The 22,680-nt window shown below is 47.3% G+C and overlaps 1 protein-coding gene across 1 annotated transcript in view; it reads left to right on the top strand.

Annotated features, from left to right (window-relative positions):
* The window catches only part of Lamc2 (laminin subunit gamma 2), a 63,405-nt gene that overhangs the window by 29,366 nt on the left and 11,359 nt on the right, over positions 1 to 22,680 (top strand). The window contains exons 4-15 of the mRNA XM_029539350.1: positions 1,703 to 1,801; positions 4,226 to 4,362; positions 5,552 to 5,674; positions 7,225 to 7,414; positions 11,066 to 11,178; positions 12,207 to 12,425; positions 13,031 to 13,213; positions 14,859 to 15,104; positions 16,792 to 16,916; positions 19,193 to 19,352; positions 19,641 to 19,846; positions 21,602 to 21,681. Coding sequence (XP_029395210.1) covers positions 1,703 to 1,801; positions 4,226 to 4,362; positions 5,552 to 5,674; positions 7,225 to 7,414; positions 11,066 to 11,178; positions 12,207 to 12,425; positions 13,031 to 13,213; positions 14,859 to 15,104; positions 16,792 to 16,916; positions 19,193 to 19,352; positions 19,641 to 19,846; positions 21,602 to 21,681 — 1,881 coding nt within the window. The remainder of the gene's footprint in view (positions 1 to 1,702; positions 1,802 to 4,225; positions 4,363 to 5,551; positions 5,675 to 7,224; positions 7,415 to 11,065; positions 11,179 to 12,206; positions 12,426 to 13,030; positions 13,214 to 14,858; positions 15,105 to 16,791; positions 16,917 to 19,192; positions 19,353 to 19,640; positions 19,847 to 21,601; positions 21,682 to 22,680) is intronic.

Raw genomic sequence — 22,680 nt, 5'->3', positions numbered from 1 at the left:
CAAATCCCATCATCTCTTCCAGGGTCCACCCTTATTTTCCCCACTGTGTACATATGAGTCTACTTTTATTTTGGCTCTCACATTTGCTATCAACATTAACTCTCACCAGAACTTTGTCTTGTTAATGGCTGGGTTCAGCGCCTGAAGTGGAGGAAGGGGAAGAGGCACTATGGAGGTGTTTCAGCGTGACTGCCATTATACATCATTGCTGTTGCTATTCCTATATCTGCCCCCACCTTGAAACCCCAAGAATCAGGGATGGTTCCTATTTCTCGTCGAGTCCCTGGTTCTTAGCGCTGAGAATGTATTTGCCGGTTGATCTGGATATACTCTGGAGGAATGGAAAGACAAAAAATAAATAAATAAATAAATAAATAAATAAATAAATAAAGGACTGGAAAGACAGAGATTGAAAAGTGATTCTGGATGTGAGCCTGGTAGATCTAGCATTGACTGGATGGGGAATGTGAAGGCGAAGGAGTCCAGCAAGCTTCAGGTTTGGGCAGGATTTAACGGGGTCATAGGATAGCCACAGGGGACCATTGTCCACTCCTTCTCCACTATAAGGCCTTTGAGCAGAGTTTCATTACCAGGGAAGAGCTAGCAGCTTTGATTTTAGACTGATGAGGTAGATACGTGAGCGTGTGCCAAAAAGTGATGGAAACCAGAGGGAGCCCTGAGACAGGGAGGCGGTGTCAGGATCAGATGACAGCTCTGGTGCCCCCAGGAAGAGTCTCACCACCAAGGCAAACAAAAGCCAGTGAAATCAGAAATTCCACTCCTAGACACATATGCATGATAGATGAAAATGGATAAAATGCACAAAACCTTGTGTGCTGAAGTTCATGCAAATATTACTCATCATCGCTAAGAACTGGGAACAAACCAAATGACTACCAGCTAATGAATAGATAAGCAAATTATGGTAAATCCATATGGTGGGATTATATTCGGCCATCAGGGGGATATATACTCCGTGATAAGACATGGGCGGACCTTGAAAACTTATAGTATGTGAAATAAGTCAGTCACAAATGGCCACATGTGATATGATTTCAATGATAAGAAATATCCAGAGTAGTCAAATCTAATGAGACAGAAAGTACATCAATGTCCACATCTGGCTGGGGGTGGGAGGTAAAGGAGGTGTGGCTTAGCTCTTTTAGGAGCATTGAAAATGTCTGAGATCTGTTCTTTGTGATAATGGTCATATGACTTCCAAGAACTGATTACAAACCAGTGAACTGTTCACTGTACACGGGTGAATTCCGTGGTATATGAATTATATCTCACTAGAGCCTTAACAAATGGAAGCGCCTGAACACACTGCAATATCGGGTACACAGGGGACTCCACCATCCTAAAAGACATTATTGAGTTAGACTGTTTAGAAATAAATTATGTATTTATTTTTAAAAAGACTAAAGTGTTTAGTTGACCAGATTAAACCATTTAGTAATGACCGTGGCCTGCACTTCGGCACACTCTTCTCTTTTCGGGTAGGTAGCCCAGGGTTCACTGGCCACTGCCCCACTGGCTTAAATAAATGTGTCGTTCAGCGTGGATGTGATTGCGGAGAGAAGTCCCCAGAAGAAAGCTGTGGCCATGGGATGTTGCTTGCTCGGGCAGCTGACTTTTGCGTGTCCAACTGTGAAGCACTGGAAACCGGCTCCTAACTTTCTTCCTCTTTTTGTTCGCTCAGAGATTCCAAGTGTGACTGTGACCCAGCTGGCATCTCTGGACCCTGTGATTCTGGCCGATGTGTCTGCAAACCATCCGTCACTGGAGAGCGCTGTGATAGGTCTGTGTCCCTGAGGACTTGAGGGACAGTGCTCTGGCACCTGGTGTTTAAGAATGAACCTACCAAGAACAATTATGGAAAGTGGATTGTGAACAAATGTTGAGAACTTCTTTCTCCTTGTCCTCAAAGGCTGAGCTTAAACAAACAAACAAACAACAGCAAGAAACAAAACCAAAAAAAACAAAAAACAAAAAACTGTTCAGTGCCGTCCATCCTCTGCTTTGGGTCCCCTCTGTTTGTTTTTCCTGTGACAGAGGCAGAGGGCCCCAGAGAGTCCCCTTGGCAGCTGTCTGGGACTCCCAGGTGCTTAGATGCAAGGTAGTGTGCAATAATGAGATCACGGGACTGAAAGTGGGTCTTGGGAGACGCCTGGTCTAATTAAACACATTGAGGAAAATCCTCGTAACAGCGACCATGGCAGTCTATGGCCATACATAACCATTGTGTACCGAAAGGAACCGCGCCCAGGGAGGGGATGGTAGTTACACGCACGCACATGAACTGGGGCAGCATGTCAGAGCCCTTTGGGCCTGAGCCACGTTGGGGCAGGTGGAGTAGTGAAGAGCTGTTGGCCCTCAGTTGCTGCCTCAGGACATCCCTTGAGTCCAAACTGTGTTCCGACTAAAGTTTCCTCTCCCCTGAGATGGCTGTGAGCGGAGGGGCCTTAAGGGTGGCCTCAGAGCTCAAAGAAAGCGAGCATTTTCCTGGCACCCTGCCAAACACATCTGCCCGGGTGAAGGAGCTGCCTGTGCATTCCGGAGCCTGTGGTCTCGGGGTGTTTATGTTTTTTGTTTTGGGGGGGGTTGTTTTGTTTTGTTTTCCTTTCCTGCTGAAGAAAGAGTTAGAAATAAATAGCTTGAATGTTAAGAAAGCAGTCATGTTTTAAAAGCCTTTGTGATCATTGTCGGGGGCAGGGGGGGACACACTGGAGAGATGGCTCATCAGTTGAGAGTACTTGCTGCTCTTTCAGAGGGTCCCGCCTGGGACCCCTGCATCTGTGTCCAGTGACACACAACTGCCTGAAACTCAGACATGCACACGTGCGCGCGCACGCACGCGCGCGCACACATACACACACACACACACACACACACACACACACGATTTGCATGTTGAGACAGAGTCTTACTCTGTAACAGAGGCTGGGCCTAGAACTCATTATGTAGCCAGGCTAGCCTTGAAGTTATAGCAATCCTCCTGCTTCATCCTCCCAAATGCTAGGATTATACTACTTCCTGCTGGAAAGCCTTATTTATTTGTTTGTTTATGTATTTATGTATGTATTTATTTATTTATTACTGTTTTAAGACAGGGTTTAGAACTCGCTACAATAGCAGAGGGTGACCTTGAACACCTGATTCTCCTGCCTCTGTTTCCCAAGTACTGGGATTACAGACATGAGCCACTAAACCTGTCTTTGGAAGCCTTTTTAATTCTAGAATATGGAACAAAGTAGGCAGCTACATAGAGTAACAGTTGCCATCGCCACAATTAGTGGACCTCTGCTAACAATATTCTATCCCAGTGACATCAGTGGTCAGTAGGAGTGACCATTGCTGGGTGGCATGCCAATCATCCTTGCTTTTCTTCATCATTGGTCACCCATGGCTCTGCTCCCTCCTTCATCCTTTCCTCTCTGTGGGTTTGAATCCCACCTCGACCCTTTTATCCTCCTCACCCAAGAATGTCACAAATAATTCCTGTCTCAGCAACTCTCTGTCTTCAGGGGGAATTGAATGGAGGCGTAGACATAAGGTGCCTAGGGGCTGTTCCTGTCTCGTGTGGGAAACCCAGAGCCTTCTTTCCAGAAGCCTCGGAGCTCAGCCTGGCAGTTGTCCAAAGAGAACCTGCCCGAGGGCTTGGTCTGGGAACAGGGGTAGAATGTCAGCCTGCAGTTGGCTGCTCTGGGGAGTCTCCAGGTTTCTTTATCTTTGTTACTGGGTCTTTCCTATGAGCCAGGACTAGGTTATGACAAACCTGGTGCTGGTAAGTACTCCAAGCTCTTGGAGATTGGGACAGGTGAATAGGTGCTGAGGTAAGAGCCTTGTCTTTCTGGCCCCCACTTCCCCTCCATTAAACACTGGCTCCAGGGCAGGTCTGCTTTGCATAATCCTGTCTCATTCCATCCTTCACCAAGGATGGGTCAGTAGTCAAGTTTCCAGACTACCAAGGTTCTAGTGAAGGCAGAGACAGTGGACACTCTCATTTGTTGTGGATGTGTTTGGGTGAGGGTGGGGGCTGGGATTGTCCCCCTGGTGGTCTGGAGCAGAGGTCAGAGGTCATATGTAAACCTTGGCATTTTCTTCTCTCTGGAAATTAATGGTGCCGAGTGGGAGAGAGAGTAGAAGAGGCTGGGTCAGCCATGGCATTCCCTGTGAAATAAGAAATAATAGTGTTGTCCTGACTTGTTTGATTCTGCTGCAGGTGCCGACCAGGCTACTATCATCTGGACCCGGCAAACCCCGAGGGCTGTACCCAGTGTTTCTGCTATGGGCATTCGGCCAGCTGCCACACGTCTGCTGACTTTAGTGTCCACAAAATCACCTCAACTTTCAGTCAGGGTAAAGTATCTCAACAAAGGGTTTTGCTTTTCTTTCTTCTTTCTTTCTTTTTTTCTTTTTTTCTTTTCTTTTTTTTTTTTTTTTTTGATTTAGCACTGTACAAAGATCTGTGACTTGCGTTTAGGACAGTGGCTTCCCTAGTCACAGGATGGTTTCTCAAGTCATGGTTCATCCACCTCCCAGGTCCAGGGATTACAAAGCTGTCCCATCACATGCAGCTCAATTCTGTGCCAGGGATCGAACCCAGGACCCTGGGTATGCTAGGCGACACCTTCCCAACTGAGCTATATCTCTAGCCCTCTTGTATTATTCTTTTAAATGTACATTATTTTGTCAGGATAAGACAAACCATATATCTTTTAAAAATTATAGCTGAACAACATATGAATAACTTAAAAATAACTAAAAAAGAGACAAGCTATTAACATCCCTCTACTTCCCACCCATAACTATTTCAAAACCACAAAGGATTATTCATGTGGAAGAGGGGTTTATGAGAACATCTCAGAATCCACACTCACTAATAACATCCTATCACATTGAGTTAATATATATCCTTAGCTTGCTTCAGAACACAACAAAAATATTGGAAATTGATATTATCTTAGCTAGTTTGAATTTTTGCCTCACTTCATTAAGGCCAGATCCTGTTTTGGTGATCATGGTAAAAAAAAAAAAAAAAAAAAAAAAAAAAAAAAAAAAAAAAACAACACGAATTACAAGCAGGTGAGAACAAGCTAGAACATAAGCCTGAATCACAGGAGTCCAAAGAAAAGAGCCAGTCAAAGGTAAAGCAAAGAAAGGGCCATCGACAGGGCTAGGGGTAAGCGCACTTGCCACCAAGCCTGAGGACCTGAGTTCAACTCCTAGGACCCTCATAGTGGTGGAAGCGATCTGACTGGGACAAGTTGTCCTCTAACCTCACACACACACACACACACACACACACACACACACACTGTGGCATGTGCATACACATACACATGAAATATATATATTTTAAAAGGCAAAGCTGCTGAGGACAGGGGCTGGTGGATAGGAGTGACTGGGGAATTCTGAAAACTCTAAAAGATGGCAAAAATGCTAAGCCAACTCCTTTCTACTCCTGGGGCTTTTTGGCCAGTGAGCCTTGCCATGCCTAATTCAAGGGACGATGGGAGTGGTCTCATCGCAGTGTCTTGTCTTGCAGATGCAGATGGTTGGAAGGCGGTTCAGAGAAACGGGGCACCTGCAAAACTCCACTGGTCACAGCGCCATCGGGATGTGTTTAGTTCTGCCAGAAGATCAGACCCTGTCTATTTCGTGGCCCCTGGTATGTGAGGGGTGATTTCTGCAGAAGCCAATTGGTAGGATTGCAGAGTCAGGAGAGCAAAACTAAGTTGGAAGATGTGATGTGGAACCCGTCCCCATCACTGGGACTGCAGCAGCTCCAGTAGACACCTGGAGCTTAGGCCCAGTCTGATAAATCACTATTCCATGACACTGCAGAGCCATCTAGGCATCCTGGAACCCAGCCTTGCTGGGATTCCCTCCATACCCACCTATCAGCCAAATGAGCAGTTACTAGATTTCCCATCAGAGCATGAAGCCAAACTTAATGGGTCAATTAAGAAGCAGACACAAAGCTGGGCGTGGTGGCGCACGCCTTTAATCCCAGCACTCGGGAGGCAGAGGCAGGTGGATTTCTGAGTTCGAGGCCAGCCTAGTCTACAAAGTGAGTTCCAGGACAGCCAGGGATACACAGAGAAACCCTGTCTCTAAAAATCAAAAAAAGAATCAGACACAAAGCATGTCTTTTTGAAAAGCTAAAACATTTAATTAATGTGTATGTATGTCTGCACATAGGAATGCACACATGTGTGCGGGGTCCCTCAGAGGCCAGAAGAGGGCATTGGGTTCCCTGGAGCTGTAGCTATAGGAGGCTGTGAGCCGCACAATGTGTGTGCTAGGAAACTGAATTCAGGTCCCCTGGAAGAACAGGGAGAACTCTTTAACTGCTGATCCATCTCTCCAGCCCCAAAGCACGAGTTAAAACTTTAAAACTATTGTTAGTGATCTGAGTGGCAAAGGTCTGGCTGGAATTTGAATCCTAGTTCATAACCTTAGCTAATGAGCACTTCCCAAGCAAGTGGTTCCTTTTAACATCTCTGAACTTTAGTCCTCTCAACTATTAAATAAGAGTGGGCATGCCAATAGTCAATAATTATTGTCATCAGACATGGGCAGAGCTGGGGAGATGGCTTAGCCGGTAAAGAACGTGAGATGCAAGCATGACAACCTGCGTTCGAATGCTAAGAACTCACGGGAAAAGCTGGCGATTGTGGCACATGCCTGTCACCCCAGCCCTACAACAGCAGAGACATGAGAATCCCTGGGGCTTGCTAGCCAGAGACACTTGCCATATCGGTGGGTTCCAGGTTCCGTGAGAGACTGTGTTTCAGAAACAAAGGTGTCAAGTGATTGAGGAGGAAACTCAACAGGATATCCAGCCTCCACATGCCTGCACACACATTCATGCTCATCTGTTATACGCCGAAGTGCACACACAAATATATCTGCTAAGTATTCGCTAAAGTGCAAGACACATATATAACAAGTGGTACCCCAGCTGTTTGCCTTGGATCTCTGCCTGTAATGGTCATGTCATGAGCCATCTGATAAGTAGAATTGGAGCTACTTACACAGCCAAAATATCACACCCACATCCCATGACATGACTGACCCTTCTGTCAGGGTGGCTTGGGATAGAAGGATGGGTAGGTCACAGGGGGCGCCAGAGGAAACTGACAATATTAATTTAATTTGTTCATGCGTTTGCCCACCCGGCAGTAACACTGATCTTTTCAAAAACCCATCTCACAGCCAAATTCCTCGGTAATCAGCAAGTGAGTTACGGGCAGAGCCTGTCGTTCGACTACCGTGTGGATAGAGGAGGTAGACAGCCATCTGCCTACGATGTGATCCTGGAAGGTGCTGGTCTACGGATCAGAGCTCCTCTGATGGCGCCGGGCAAGACACTTCCCTGTGGGATCACAAAGACGTACACATTCAGGTAAAAAGAGGCCACAAGCACATCAGCCAGCTGGAGCCATGCTGTTTGCTCATGCGCTCATCCCAGCACGCATCCAGCCAGTAGGCTTTTCTGAGCCATGTGGGTTACTAGGCATGGTGTTACATGCAGACACGGGACACTGTTCCTTCTCTCCGGTAGCTGACAGGTTCACGGGCACGGGGAGAGAATGATGTACAGCCGGTTGGGTGACTGAGCTAACAGGGCGGACACAGGTGTTCTGAAGACATATAGGAAGTATGGCTGCACTGGGGTAACGGAGAGACTTGTCCCGAGAAGGTGAGGCAAGCGTGGAAGGCAGTCTTGATGGGAAGGAAGAGGGCGAGGTCAGCAGGCAGAGGAAATGGACTTGGAATCACCGGTGGTTGAATTCCAGTGGAACAAGAAGTGGGGTGAGGGGTGTGGGGAGGACTGAGCTCAGAGAAGCTGCTGCAGGGGACATTGCAGAGCCGAGGTCCATCCGACAGGAAGTGGCTTTGGAGTGATGGGTTCAGAGAGGCAGCGGAGGGAAGCTGTGCCCGCTCAGCTGGTGCTTTGTACAGTGTTAGAGGCTAAGAAAGATGGAATAGAACCTTGGTCCTCCAAGAGCTTGTGGCCTGGTGAGATATATAACACACCTAAAAGCACACACGATACAGTCCAGTAGCTGCCTCGGTCCTGGTAAACATTCGTTTTGAAATGAGCTTAATTCTGCCTGGAGCTTCATGAAGGCATCAAGTGTGTGGGCAGTGAATGGAAAGATACACAAGGCTATTCCAGAAAGAAAAATTAGAGAAAGACAACCTCTATGTGTGAATATCCGTGAGGGTGTGTAGAGTCATTACATGGGGCAAATCTTGTAAAAAACACACACACATACACAGGGGGAGAGAGAGAGAGAGAGAGAGAGAGAGAGAGAGAGGTGGGGAAAGGGAGAGGGGGAGGGGGAGCTGCTTGTGGACGTTGTACATCGTGGTGCGCACTAGGCTCCGCACCACGATGTACAACGTCCACAAGCAGGGTGCTGGGAACCACAGTACTCATTTTATTTTATTGGATTATTTCAAGACCGGGTTTCTCTGTGTAGCCCTGGATGTCCTGGAACTCACTCTGTAGACCAGGCTGGCCTTGAACTCAGAAATCTTCCTGCCTCTGCCTTCCAAGTGCTGAGATTAAAGACGTGAGCCACCATCTCCCACATTGAGCCATCTCCTGAGCCTTATAGATAATATCTTTGTAGCTGGAACACAGCATGGATAAGGGAGATGGATAAATAAGATTGATACATCTAGAAAGGACATATCAGGCTGTATCTTTTATGTCATGCCAGGTGCTTACATCTTGTCTATGCTGACCAGATGATGGAAAGCCACTAAGAGGCTGTGCATTAAGAAGTGTCACTGGGCATAGTGGTTCACGCATCCAATCCCAGCATTTAGGAAGCAGAGGCAGGCAAATCTCTGACTTTGAGGCCAGCCTGGTCTACATAATGAGTTCCAGGACAGCCAGAGATTCATAGTGAGGCTTTGTCTCAAGGGAAAAATAAGTGTCATGGATTGGTGAGATGGTTCAGCTGATAAAAGGACTTGCTGCTCAGATCTGGTAACTCAAGATTGATCTCTGGAACCTACAAGAAGGTGAAAAGAGACCATGAAGATGCCCTCTGATCTCTGCTGGACGTGTACTGTGGCATGAGACACCCTGCCATGCACATATGCACACAACAATTTTTTTTAATTAAATTTATATGTGTGTATATGTGTCAGGGGGTGTGCACATGTGAGTCTAAAAGAAGATGTTGGAACCCCTGGAGCTGGAGTTAAGGCAGTTGTGAGGTACCTCATGTGTGTGGTAGGAACTGAACTCTAGTCGTATGCAAGAGTGGTATATACTAAGCCATCATCTCTCCAGCCCAAATTATATATACATATATGGTATCACTTGCATGTGGATGTCCTAGAGCTCAGAGATCTGCCTGCTTCTGCCCTCTAAATGCCCAAAATAATTAACACACACACACACACACACACACACACACACACACACACCCCTCCTTTGTGTATGTGTGTGAGTCTGTGTAGGTGTATGATGTATATGTACATTTGTGTGTATGTGAGTGTGTCTGTGAAGGTATATGATATATGTGCATGTTTGTGTGAGTGTGTGTATAGGTATATGATATGTATGCACACTTGTGTGTGGGTGTGGGTGTGCATGTGAAGTTCAAAGGACAACCTCAGGTGTCGGTTCTCTCCTTCCACCTCACCTGAGACAAGCTCTCTGTGCTGTTCGCGGTGACATACGCTTAGCCTGCCCTCCAGCTCCCAGAGATTCTCCTGCCTCCACCTCCCATCCAGCCATGGAGCACTCTGATTAGAGGCATGTGCTACTGCACACAATTTTACATGAGTTCTGAGGTCTCTGTGCCTGCATAGCGAGCCCTTTACCTACTGAGCCATTTCCCCAGCCCTGGGTAAAGCTCTTAACTGGACCAGCAGAAGACATTCCCAGTGGATCCGTGGAGGAGTGTGGGGACCAATAGGAGCGGAGAGAGGCCGACTCAGAGCGCCCACATGAGCTCAGTGCTTAATTACCTGAGTGCTACTTATCCTAATAATGTGTCCCCCTTCCTGCCTGGAGTCTCACATCCCCAGCTTAGTGAGCTTAGTCTTTGGGGTTCAGCTTACATGTTTCCTTTGTCTGAGCTTTCTCTGAACCCCAGGCAAAGTTACAGACATCACTTGTTCCCACGGTGTTCTATTTGTGAATTGCTAACAGCCCAAACTGGATTAAATTATTCCAACTCCAATGGCTGAATCTTAATCATCTCTGCTTAGTTTTATTTTCCCCCAATCCCATAATTTCTTGCCCAGGTCAAGGACACAGTCAACTGTGATTTTTTTTCTTTTTTAATTTCTTTCACTAATTTATTCATTCATTGCAGTGCTGGGATTAAATGCAGGGCTACATATATGTTGGGCAAGTTCTCTACCGCTGACTTGTATCCCCAACCCCACAACCACGCTTTATTTAATCAGTCAGTCAGAGAACGGAACGAAAGGGTCTTTCTTACAGTCAGTATTCCAGGAACCGAACCCCGAAGGCTATCACTGAGATGACTGGTATAGGCACCACAGGGTTCATTCTGATGGCAGCTTCAGCTTGTGATGGGCACTTGCCTGGTGTGTGTGAGGCCTGGGTTTGATCTCCTGCACTTACAAAAGGATTCCAGGGAGGGCAGGGGTATGGACAGATGGAAGGAATCAATGAAACATGCCCAGGTCAACATGCCCAGGTCACAAGTAGATCCCTTAAGAACAAAGCTGAGAATGAACAGTAACTTTCCAGGGCCAGAACCTGGGGAGGTGAAATGTGTCTGGTACTGGGTTATGCAATGGCTAAGAGTACCATGTGTTTGAGGGCTGAGGACCAGCTTTTGCAGTGATCCCTGGAAACAGATACACTGACACACCTTCCATTGCTTCCTGTGGGATCCGCCCTCCCTGTGGAGAGATAAAACTCTCCAAGCTTCTGACTCCTAGAAAACTCAAAGCCAACGCTTAACTGTCCTCACCCTCTCAGACATGACTTGTATCAGGTATCACTGTGGCATGACTTGGATTTGTAAGCATCGAAAAATGTTCAATTATGCAGACTGAATGAACATCCAAGCAGTCACTGGAGTCCCCAGCTGAGTTATTTTGAATATCGAAGGTTACTGCGGAACCTCACAGCCCTCCTGATCCGAGCTACGTACGGAGAATATAGTAAGTGACCAGGAAAGAGCAAAAGACCCCATCCCTGGTTTTAGCTTCATCTGTTTTGGAGTTCTACGGGTGGTAGCAGGCTCTGGTCAGGAAGATAAACTAACTTGATGGTTTTCTCTCAGAAATCCTGAGTCTGTGTTTTATATTCTTTTTTTCTAAAAGGAGTGTTTCTCTAGCAAGAGATCAGCTAGATCTCTTTGTATCAGCTAGATACTTCTTTCCCTTCTTTAGTTCTGTTATGTGGAGGGGACAGTCCACAGCTCATGGGCATCACCTCCGTTACTTCCCATTTGTGGACTTCCTGTGCTGGGCCTTCTAACCCTACCTACAATTATTTAAAGGGGAGGGTGCTTCACACTTCTAAACACTGACCAAAGAAGTGTGGCTGGCCTTCCATGTCCATGTCCCCAGTGCCACAGATACTGAGGGAGCAGGGAGGGTGGCAGCCAGCAGTTTGTTGAACTGTTACATTTCCCAGGTATGTTATGCCAGGTGGCGTCTCGTGTAATTCTCATAACAAACTATACTCTCACCCCTCCTGTAAGCTGAGAACATGAAGTCGGCAGAGATCAAGGAATTTGCCAAATCCACACAGCTAATATAGGCTCAGCCACATCTAGACGCCAATTTTTCCGATTCCAGAATACAGACACTGACTGCTATAGCTGTCCATGTACCACAATGTGTGACCAGCACCTGGGCAAAGATAATAAAACCCTGGGTGCTCTTGAACTGGCCTCTGCTTCCCTGTGTGCTGGGTCTACAGGCCGGAAGAAGTCACCATTTTTTTTTTTAAGATTTATTAATTATTATATGTAAGTACACTGTAGCTGTCTTCAGACACAGCAGAGGAGGGCATCATTGTGGAAGGTTGTGAGCCACCATGTGGTTGCTGGGATTTGAACTCAGGACCTTCGGAAGAGCAGTCAGTGTTCTTAACCACTGAGCCATTTCTCCATCCCCAGAAGTCACCATTTTTAATTGTGGTTTTAGACCTTGCCTCTTCCAATGTCTTCTTTCTATTGCAGGTACAGGGTACATTGATAACGTGACCCTGGTTTCAGCTCGCCCTATCTCTGGAGCCCCAGCCCCCTGGGTTGAACGCTGTGTATGCCCTGCTGGGTACAAGGGACAATTCTGCCAGGAATGTGCTTCTGGTTACAAAAGAGATTCAGCAAGACTGGGGCCTTTTGGTGCCTGTGTTCCCTGTAACTGCCAAGGGGGAGGGGCCTGTGATCCAGACACAGGTGAGTGAGGTGACACCTGGACCAGGTGTCTGGGGGTAGAGGCAGAGGAGTGGGTCTCCTGTAAAAGCAAGGGCTGAGGAGGAAATATCATACCTGAATTCGCTTAGGGGATGGAGAAAGAATGGGGAGTGTGGGACCAAGGTCAAGGAAGCTGGACGTGGTGACAGTACACTTGACCTCTTTCATTATAGAAATGCCATAGGACTGTGAGTGAAAGGTGCCACGTTACAGGAAATGACCATCATGCTCTGCACAAGGTGGGGGGGATTGGTGTTTGGTTGCAGGAATTGTGTGGGGAGATCAAAGGCGATTCAGGCTCTAAATGAAGATGGTGACCAAATGGTGTGACCACGAAGGACAGGGGAACAGTGCTATGCTACGGCCAGTGAGGATATGTGTGTGTCTAACTGAATGTGCCGGGTGAGTCTGAGATCCAAGGTGGTGACCATGTCTGTCTGGTTCAAGGGTGAGGATGAATGTCTGTCAGCGTTCAGATGCTGAGGGAGGCTCTGGGAAGGCCAGGGCCTCTGTAGGCTGATCCCCACATTCCATCTACGCTGACAGAAGTATGTCGTCAGCAGTCGTTTCTTCTTTCTACACTCCAGGAGATTGCTACTCGGGGGACGAGAATCCTGACATTGAGTGTGCTGACTGTCCCATCGGTTTCTACAATGACCCACATGACCCCCGCAGCTGCAAGCCATGTCCCTGTCACAATGGGTTCAGCTGTTCAGTGATGCCTGAGACAGAGGAGGTGGTGTGTAACAACTGTCCCCCTGGGGTCACAGGTAGGGCCAATACCCTGCTCTTCCCTCGGCTTCCTGTCTTGATGCTATGCACGTGTGAAAATAGCTCCCATTCAGGAGAATTTCTGGGGAGTTATAGTTGCTTCCGTTTAATCTAAACGTGCACATTCTAGAGAGGCATATGTGGTGTCTGAGCTGTGCTGGTGCAGATATGGAGGAAAAAGCATAGTGCTGGCTTGTTGACAGTTGCGTGCGTTTATTTAGGGAATGAAAGTTTCAGACCACATATGTGGTCAAAGTTCCCCTGCCCCTCCAGGATCTTCTGTAGCCCAAGCTAGCCTTGAACTTAGTATTTGAGAATGACCTTAAATTACTTTTGAAGAAAGATATTTGTTTTTAATTATGTGTATGGGGGTGGTCTGTGCACATGAGTGCAGGTGCCCACGAGGTTAACAGAGGTTGTTGGATGCCCTGAGGCTAGTCATAAGTAGTTGTGACAATCTCATGTGGATGCTGGGAACCGAAGTTAGGTCCTCTATGAGAGCCAAAAGTGCTGTTTACCACTGAGCCACTCTCCAACCCTGACCTTGAACTCTTCATCTCTTGCCTCCACCTCCCAAATGCTGGGAGTAGAGGTGTTTGCCACCATATCTGCTTTTGGGCAATCCTAGGAGATCAGACCCAGAGTTTTGTGCATGCTGGGCCAGTAGTCTACCCTCAGAGTATGTTCCTAGACCTAGTAGTGTTCCAATAACCTAGGGTAAGAGGGAAAACAGTTACACCGTCAATCTGAAAAACTAAACGTTCTGCAGCAGCCTTGTATCATTGAAATGTCATTGCCTCTGCCTTCCTGACAGCTTTTACCCACAAGCTAATTAATCCTCTTTGTGTTGCTTAATTAAGTCAAGCTGTGGTGACCAAGACCATAAAGTGGCAGTCTCTGCCCTTGCAATGTTCATCTGTTCCTGAGGGTACTGTCCCAGGAACATGGGATTAACGCAAGTCTTAGTTAGGGTTTCATTGCTGTGAAGAGACACCATGACCACAGCAACTCTTTTTTTTTTTTTCTTAAGATTTATTTATTATTATATCTAAGTACACTGTAGCTGTCTTCAGATGCACCAGAAGAGGACGTCAGATCTCATTATGGATGGTTGTGAGCCACCATGTGGTTGCTGGGATTTGAACTCAGGACCTACGGAAGAGCAGTCGGTGCTCTTAACCACTGAGCCATCTCTCTAGCCCGTCACAGCAACTCTTATAAAGGAAAATATTTAATTGGGGCTGGCTTACAGTTTCAGAGGATCAGTCTATTATCATCAAGGCAGGAAGCACGGCAGCATCCAGGCAGACATGGTGCTGGAGAGGTAGCTGAGAGTCCTACATTTGGATCTGTAGGCAGCAGGAAGGGACAGTGACACATTGAGCTTGGTTTGAGCATTTGAAACCTCAAAGCCCACCCACAGTAACACACTTCCTCCGACAAAGCCACACCCACTCCAACAAGGCCACAGGTATCACTGCTAATATCACTGCTCCCTATGCGCCTATGGGTTATTTTCATTCAAACTACCACAGTGCATCTGCCTACTTCTTCTACCAAGTGCCTTAGGCCTCTTTCTGGTCCTGCTGCCCATGGGGAACAATCTGGTGTGGGCTGACCCCATGTTCCTTTCTTCCTTCCCAGGTGCCCGCTGTGAGCTCTGTGCTGATGGCTTCTTTGGGGATCCCTTTGGGGAACATGGCCCAGTGAGGCCTTGCCAGCGCTGCCAATGCAACAACAACGTGGACCCCAGTGCCTCTGGGAACTGCGACCAGTTGACAGGCAGATGTTTGAAATGTATCTACAACACGGCTGGTGTCTACTGTGACCAGTGCAAAGTGGGTTATTCTGGAGACCCACTGGCTCCCAACCCAGCAGACAAGTGTCGAGGTAGTACTGTACCCGTAGGCAAATCATGCACCCCTATCTCTTTTGCTCTGTATATGTATGTGTGTGCATGCATGTGTGTGTGTGCGTGTGTGTGCATGCATGTGTGTGTGTGTGTGTGTGTGTGTGGACACGTGTACATGTGTAAGGACATATGATCTTGCTTGAATCTATGCAACGGCAAGGACAGCTAATATCACAAGGCACCTAGTTCCATGACCAGACCGGCTCCTGAACAATCTGCACTATTCATTCACCCACCAAAATCCTTAATAAAGACTCTCAAATGGTTAAACCTGAGTGGGAAAAGTTTAAAAAAAAAAAAAAAAGAAAGAAAGAAAAGGTCAGGTTTACATTCCTGAGTGAAAGAGCAGATAAAGTGGGGGCACATCCTGCCCAACCCCAAGGCAGGTAGGCAGAAAAGAAGCTGCCAGACCTGTCACCAGAGAGCAATAAATGACTCACCACTGAGCCGGAACAAACCCAGGAGGGGAGGAGTCTGGTTGTAAAGCCCTTGAAGAGACCCTCTCGGGAAGTCAGGGTGATTAGGGAAGGTAACCGCAGAAGGTTCTCCTGAGGAGATTCTGCTTCAAGGGGGCTGCTGAGGGCTGCTTCAGGTCAGAGCCCGAGTGTGCAGGTGTGTCCCCTCAGCTCAGCCTTAGAGTGCAGAGCCACCATCAGTCCCTAAACAGGGACACACTGAGGCTCCAGATGACTCTGGTGTCTGGCTGCCATCAGGTCCTGACACCAGAATGTCTACCTAGAGATGCTTGAGGTCCCCTGTGACCAGGTGGGGTGGTTCATGCAATCCCAGCACTCCTGAGGCTAAGGCAGGATAATCCTGACTTAGAGGCTAGCCTGAGCTACTGAGCGAGACCTTTTTTTTTTTTTTTTTTTTTAAGTAAACAAACACATAGTACATAAATCAAAACTCTTTCATTGTTTTAGGTTTCATTAAAATTAGACAAGATCCTTTACTCTGCTATGAGCAACTGCCATTGCCCGCAGCTGGCACCTCAGTACTAAAGTAGCGGTGCTGACTAAGTTTTAGCTCCTGGGACGTCCACACACTAAAAAGGAGAGGCAAGGGAGCTGTGTGCAGGTAACGGCAGAGCACTTAGCTCCGAGAGCAGCGTGTGATCCTTAGAGTAGCACCTCTCCCACTGGTACATCCTTGTCTCCGAACAGAACCTGGCACACAGTAGGGCCACTGCCTCCTCTCCTTGCCTTCCCTGCAGTGGGAAGAAAGGAACCCTGGCTCTTCTGTGTTCTCATGGCAGCTTCCTTTCATTTGGTCTAGGATCCGAGCAAACCCTCTGAGCTCGCATTCCTACAGAAGACACTGTTTACAGCTGGCCTAAAATAGGCTGTAAAAAAATAATGCACCTTATAAGCAAAATCAGGGTGCCAGCAAAGTACGCAGTGGGCTTTTGGCACGATGAGAGGAGGAAGGCCATAAGTTTCCTGGCATGGCAACTCTGCATTCGAGCGCACACACATGGATCATGCTTGTGAGGTTCCCTGGGCTGGCTTCTATAGGAATGTGCTCGAGGCCACGGCCGAGGGATGACGGATCTGACACAGCCTCAGGGTTCTCTTCCCTAGCTGTACCTCCCATTCTGGGTCAAGTTGGGTGGGAATACACCGTTTATCTGCACCTTATCTCTAGCTTGCAACTGCAACCCTACAGGCTCGGAGCCTGGAGAGTGTCGAGGTGATGGCAGCTGTGTTTGCAAGCCGGGCTTTGGAGGCCTCAACTGTGAGCACGCGGCCCTAACCAGTTGTCCTGCTTGCTACAATCAAGTGAAGATTCAGGTATGCCACCTTCTCCAGCCCCCAGCCGCAGACAATCAGACTCTGAGTGATTCTGTGCCCTTGTTCTGTCACAGGTCTGGAACCCCCATATATCCTGGAGATAGACCTGGGGATGGGTATTGACATAGATACAGAGATAGAGGTAGATAGATAGATAGATAGATAGATAGATAGATAGATAGATAGATAGATAGATAGATGTGTGTGTGTGTGTGTGTGTGTGTGTATGAGGAGGGTAATAGTTCAGTGGCTAGAAGCAATCCTGAAAACCCTGAGTTCAATTCCCAGACCCCATGTAAAGGCTGTAGGAGTGAACCAACTCCCTGATGTCCTCTGACATCCACAAGTATACCCTGTCATGTGCATACATGCACACACGTATGCACGCACATACACCATAAATACAATAAAAAACTTTAACGTATACTAAAATATTGTGTATAATAATTTTATGGTAAGTTTACCTTCTCACCTACACCATTTTTAATATCTTCTGGAAGATCCAGTCTCACTTGGACTCGTGACAACTTAGTGAATCTGAGGGGTAGGGGGAGCATTCTAGATTCAGTTTTCAAGGGTTAATGTCTGAAAGTACTTGTGATTTTTCTAAGTGGCCTGGCCACATGGGACTGGGAGTGTAGCTCATGTCCCCAGAGTCTGAGTCCAGTCCTCTTTCATTTGTCCTGGTTAGTTTTGTTTTTGTTTTTGTTTTGTTTTTTTGTTTTGTTTTTGTTTTTGTTTTTGACACAAACTAGAGTCATCTGGAATACAGACCCTCACCTGAGAAAATGCCTCCACCAGAGACTGAACTGTAGGCAAGTCTGTGTGACATTTTCTTAACTAATGATCTGTGTGGGCGGGCTCAGCCCACTGTGGGTAAAACCCCTGAGCAGGCAGTCCTGAGCTGTGTAGACAGCAGACTGTGCAAGCAGGCTGGCACGGAGAGCAAGCTGATAACTGTGTTCTTCCATGCCTTCTGCTTCAGTTCCAGCCTGGAGTTCCTGTTCTGACGTCCCTTATTATTATGGGCTGTAAGCGGTTAGTTGAAATAAACGCTTTTCTCTCCGAGTTGCTTTTGGTCACGGAGTTCATCACGGCAACGGAGAGCAAATTTGGACAGGGCTGCCATGCGCTGCTTCCCAGCTGGGTCCCCTCCCGCCCTTGCTTACATACAAGATGTCCTTATAAACCAAGTTCCAGAGCCGATGGTGGTGACTCGGTGTCACCCCAGCATGCAGGAGCCTGAGACTCTTGCCCAGAGTTCCAGGCAAGCCTGGGCTAACTAGTATGCTCCAGATCAGCCTGGGCTCCAGAGTGAGACCTGGTCTCAGAAAATAAAATGGTAAAACTAAACTTTAACCTTCAGAGATGAGTGTACTTGATGTTGTTCATTACTGATCATTCTTTTCTAGGAGGTACAATAAGGGGAAATTGAACTTCATATGTAGAACTTCAAATGTAGAACACTCTCAACCTGGTTTTTAAAATTTTTTGAAATGTATATGGGTGTCTTGCTGGCACATATGTCTGTGCACTTCATGTGTGCCTGGTGCCACAGAGACCCAAAGGAGGCATCGGGTCCTTTAGAACTGGAGTTACAGATGGCTGTGAGCCACTGTGTGCGTCTGGGAACCGAACCTGGGTCCTCTTTAGGAACAATGAGTGCTCTGAACCACTGAGCCATCTCCTCAGACCCTCAATCTTTTTTTTTCTAACCTACTTAATAACCTCTGGAAGGCTAATTTGAGACAGGGTCTCATCAAACTGCCCTCAAATGCACCATATAATCTGAGGATGACTTTGAACCCATGATCCTCTTGCCTCTGCCACCCAAATGCCAGGATTACAAGTGTTTGCCATCACACATCTTGCTAAGTATCAAATATTTAATTTCATTTTATGTCATAGTATGAACTGAACCTTGTGACTGCTGGGCACGCAGATCTCTAGCCCCCAGTAGCCTTTCTAGAAATTTCTTGGTGCCAGGCTCTGCTCTTAGCACTTACAAATAACAACTCCTTCAGCACAGAGAATAACCATGTGAGCAGTATTGTTTTTATTACCCCTGTTGAAGATTAGAAGATGGCTTGCCAAGGCCACTGGTTAGAGTAGCGGGCCAGAATCCTTACTTAGCCAGTCTAACTCAAGAGTCTAGATTTCAACCACTGCAACGAACCAAGCATGTTAAGCTATTGACCCCTGCACCTGCTACAGCCCTAGAGCTGAACTGTGTGGTCTTCCCCCTCTCTTCTGATTCTTTTCCTGTGTGCTTTCAGATGGACCAGTTTACCCAGCAGCTCCAGAGCCTGGAGGCCCTGGTTTCAAAGGCTCAGGGTGGTGGTGGTGTTACAGTCCCCAGTGGGGAGCTGGAAGGCAGGATGCAACAGGCTGAGCAGGCCCTTCGAGACATTCTAAGAGAAGCTCAGATTTCAGAAGGTGAGGAGGCCAACTGCTTATCAGCTAGGAGATCCATGCCCTAGAAAGAACTGTGATTCTGGGTCATAGACTCTTTATGGCCATCATCTCTGTGGTCTTTGCAGCCAGCCCTTGCCTGGATGGAGGTGTTGTCTATGGCCTACTCCAGGCACCTAAATGACAGGGTGAAAAACTGTCACAAATATTTGTCACTGACCTTTTTTTTCTCACTTATCTCTAAGTCCTTTTTCAGCTTTGTGGGTTAACTCGGTCATTCTACATCAGTCTTGTTTTTCTCCTCCTGTGCAGGAGCCATGAGAGCCCTTGGCCTCCAGCTGGCCAAGGTGAGGAGCCAAGAGAACAACTACAAGACCCGCCTGGATGACCTGAAGATGACTGCGGAAAGGATCCGGGCCCTGGGCAGTCAGCATCAGAACCGAGTTCAGGATACGAGTAGACTCATCTCTCAGATGCGCCTGAGCCTGGCAGAAAGCGAAGCTTCCCTGCAAAACACTGTATGTTTGCCTGGGTAGCATGTCCATTCACTGTGGCCATGTTGGACCTCACTACTGCCCCACAGGTCTCACTGGCTGACTCTCTGTCCCTGGATTTCTTGATCTACCTGGCAGGTAGCTAGGCTTTTCTTCTTTGTCACAGGCCAATCTATGCCTTGTGCCCTTGGCCACCTGCAGTTGCCCGTGGAACTGCATTATACATCCCTCTGTAGTTGATTTCTCTCTAGCCACCCTTTCACAATCGACAGAATCCTGTCTTCCCTCTTTTCTGTAGAATTTAACTTAGTTTGTATTTGTATTCTCTGCCCCTCGTATAGTATGTGGCTGTTGTATTTGTCTGCTGCATAAGAAAAAAAGAAAAAGATAAATGGATTAATGAATGAATAAAGTGGAGGAAAGGAAGGGGTCTGGTGGGATCTGAAGGACATGGGACTGAAAACAAGAGAGTGAGCTTGTGCTTGGATAACCGGCACACACGCCTTGAGTAGTTCAAGGTGCAGTAGGAGAGGGAGACATGATTGAGCCCCTTGTATTTATGAATTTGAAGGCTATAGAGTAGCTAGGCCTAGTGGCGAGAATGCCTCTGATCCCAGCACACTGGAGGCCCAGGCAGAAGCATATCAAGTTCAAGGTCAGTCTCCTTTATACAGCGATCTCCTGGCTCAAACCAAGCCAAACAAACAGCAAGGGTGATCGGAAGAATAGTAGGTAGAGAGGAGTAGAGAAATGGGGCTGAGTCTGATGAAGGCAGGAGGACCACTCAGAGGCCAGCCTGGGGTATGAGAAACCCTGATTCAACAACAGCAATGAAATCAAATTAAAAAGGAAATGGAAAGATAATCAGTTAGTATAGTCAAGAAATCACATTAAAATTGTTTTTGATTCCCCCATTCAAAAAGTGTTTATTGTAAAAAAAAATTGTTTTTAAAACCTCCCGTGATCCAGTTACCGTTATTACTGTTGTTAAAACTTGCTACATCAGACTGGGAAGATGGCTCAGTGAGAACATCGCTTGCAGTGACTGCATGGAGACCTGAATTCGAATCCCCTGAACCTACTAAAAGCCAGCTGTGGTGGGACATGCCCATAGCCCCGGTGCTGGGAATAGGGACAGAGTCAGGAGGACCCCAGGGAATCACTGGCCAGCCCTCCAACCCAAATGGCAAGTTCCAAGTATCTCAGAAAAATAAGGTAGAGAGTAAAAAAGAAAGGCAGCTAAGATCAACCTCTGGCCTTCACACGTATGTATACAGACAAATATGCATGCACACACACGTACATGCATGTGCACCCTCAAGCGCACGCGCACGCGCGCACACACACACACACACACACACACACCCTCAAGCACACACACACTCTTGAGCACACATGCATATACCTTGAGAGACATATAGTGTATTTTTTGAGGCAGGATCTCACTATGTAGCCCAGGCTAGCCTCCATGTCACCATCCTCCTGCTTCTGCCTCCAAAGTATTACAAGTGTGCACCACCAAGTCAGAGAAAAATATATAGAAAGAGATATAGATATAGATATACTTTTAGATTCATCTATTTTACAAAGACTTCTCTTCAAATTGGATATCTACTTTGTTCTCGCCAGAGCACACTTTTTCTAGGTGATCTTGGTGACTAGGGACCTTTGTTATGCCGGGGTCTGGACTTTTGTGGTGGCTAGTGAGAATCCTTCTGGCACTTCTGTTTAGGCTGCAGAATCAAATGCAAATGTTAACCAACTTTCTTTGTTCCCTAGAACATCCATTCCTCTGAGCACTACACAGGACCAAATGGATTTAAAAATCTGGCTCAGGAAGCCACAAGATTGGCGGACAGGTAAACTGCAGCGTTTAACACCCCTGCTCCAGGCAAGACTGAAGCATTCAGGACTTGCCCCACACACACACCTTGCAGGCCCCTCTGCAGCCCTCCCCTGCCTTGAAGCTGGTTTGAACCACTTAGCTTTCAGGGAATGGCAGGGACAGACTGTCCACAGGGCTGTTTGGCAGGAGCTGGTGAAAGTGTTCCCTTCCAGCTCTGACTCACAGAGGGCTTTAAATGTCCGTCCCCATCCGTGTTAGATGGGAGTCTCCTGGCCTCGTGAAGTGAGTCAGCCTCTGGAATCGGGTGCCTGCAGCTTTCAGGGACTCCGCAACTCCCACACCAGGCCTGAGAACAAGTAGCAACAAGTTGTTTGCTTGCTTGTGGGGGCCAGAGTGTAGAAAAGGACCTTCCCCCTGGAAACCGGCTCTGCAGGACCTCACAGATGACAGGCAGCTCCCCTGGTCCTGGCATCTCACTATAAATCCTACCACGTTCAAAAGCTTTGGCTGGCAGGGTGGCAGGCTCTGCTAATCTCCGGTGGAATCCAGTCTGCAGAGGGGCTGCCTCCTGAGGGCCCTGGCTTTTGTTATCTTAAAGCTACTTCCTAGAACCAGGAGATCAGAAGGCTACAGGAGATTTTTACTGACAGATTTTTTGCCTCCATAGTTGCAGGCCCACTCTAAAGCTTTATCCAGGGTAAGGAGTAAGGAGGAGGACTCTGGATGTGTAAGACCTCAGGAGTTCTCCTTGTGGGAAAACAGCTTACAGGCAAAATGGTCTGTCACTCTGAAGTGACCGCCACCTACCCTCCCCTTACCTTCTCTGAGAATGGCTTAAGTGGAAATAACCACAGAAGGTCAGCACCATGAGGCTGAGAGAATCTGCTTCTGTGTAGCCCCTCCAACCCCATGCTTTGAAGGCAATTCTGTCTGGCTTTTACAAGTCAAACTGAGTCCATTATTCTTTCCTGCAAGAAAGATTTATGTTACTAACCTGTGCTGATTTTTCTAC

This window comes from Mus pahari, chromosome 5 (assembly GCF_900095145.1).
Source record: "Mus pahari chromosome 5, PAHARI_EIJ_v1.1, whole genome shotgun sequence".
NCBI lineage: Eukaryota > Metazoa > Chordata > Mammalia > Rodentia > Muridae > Mus > Mus pahari.
This window is presented reverse-complemented; position numbering and strand designations above follow the sequence as displayed.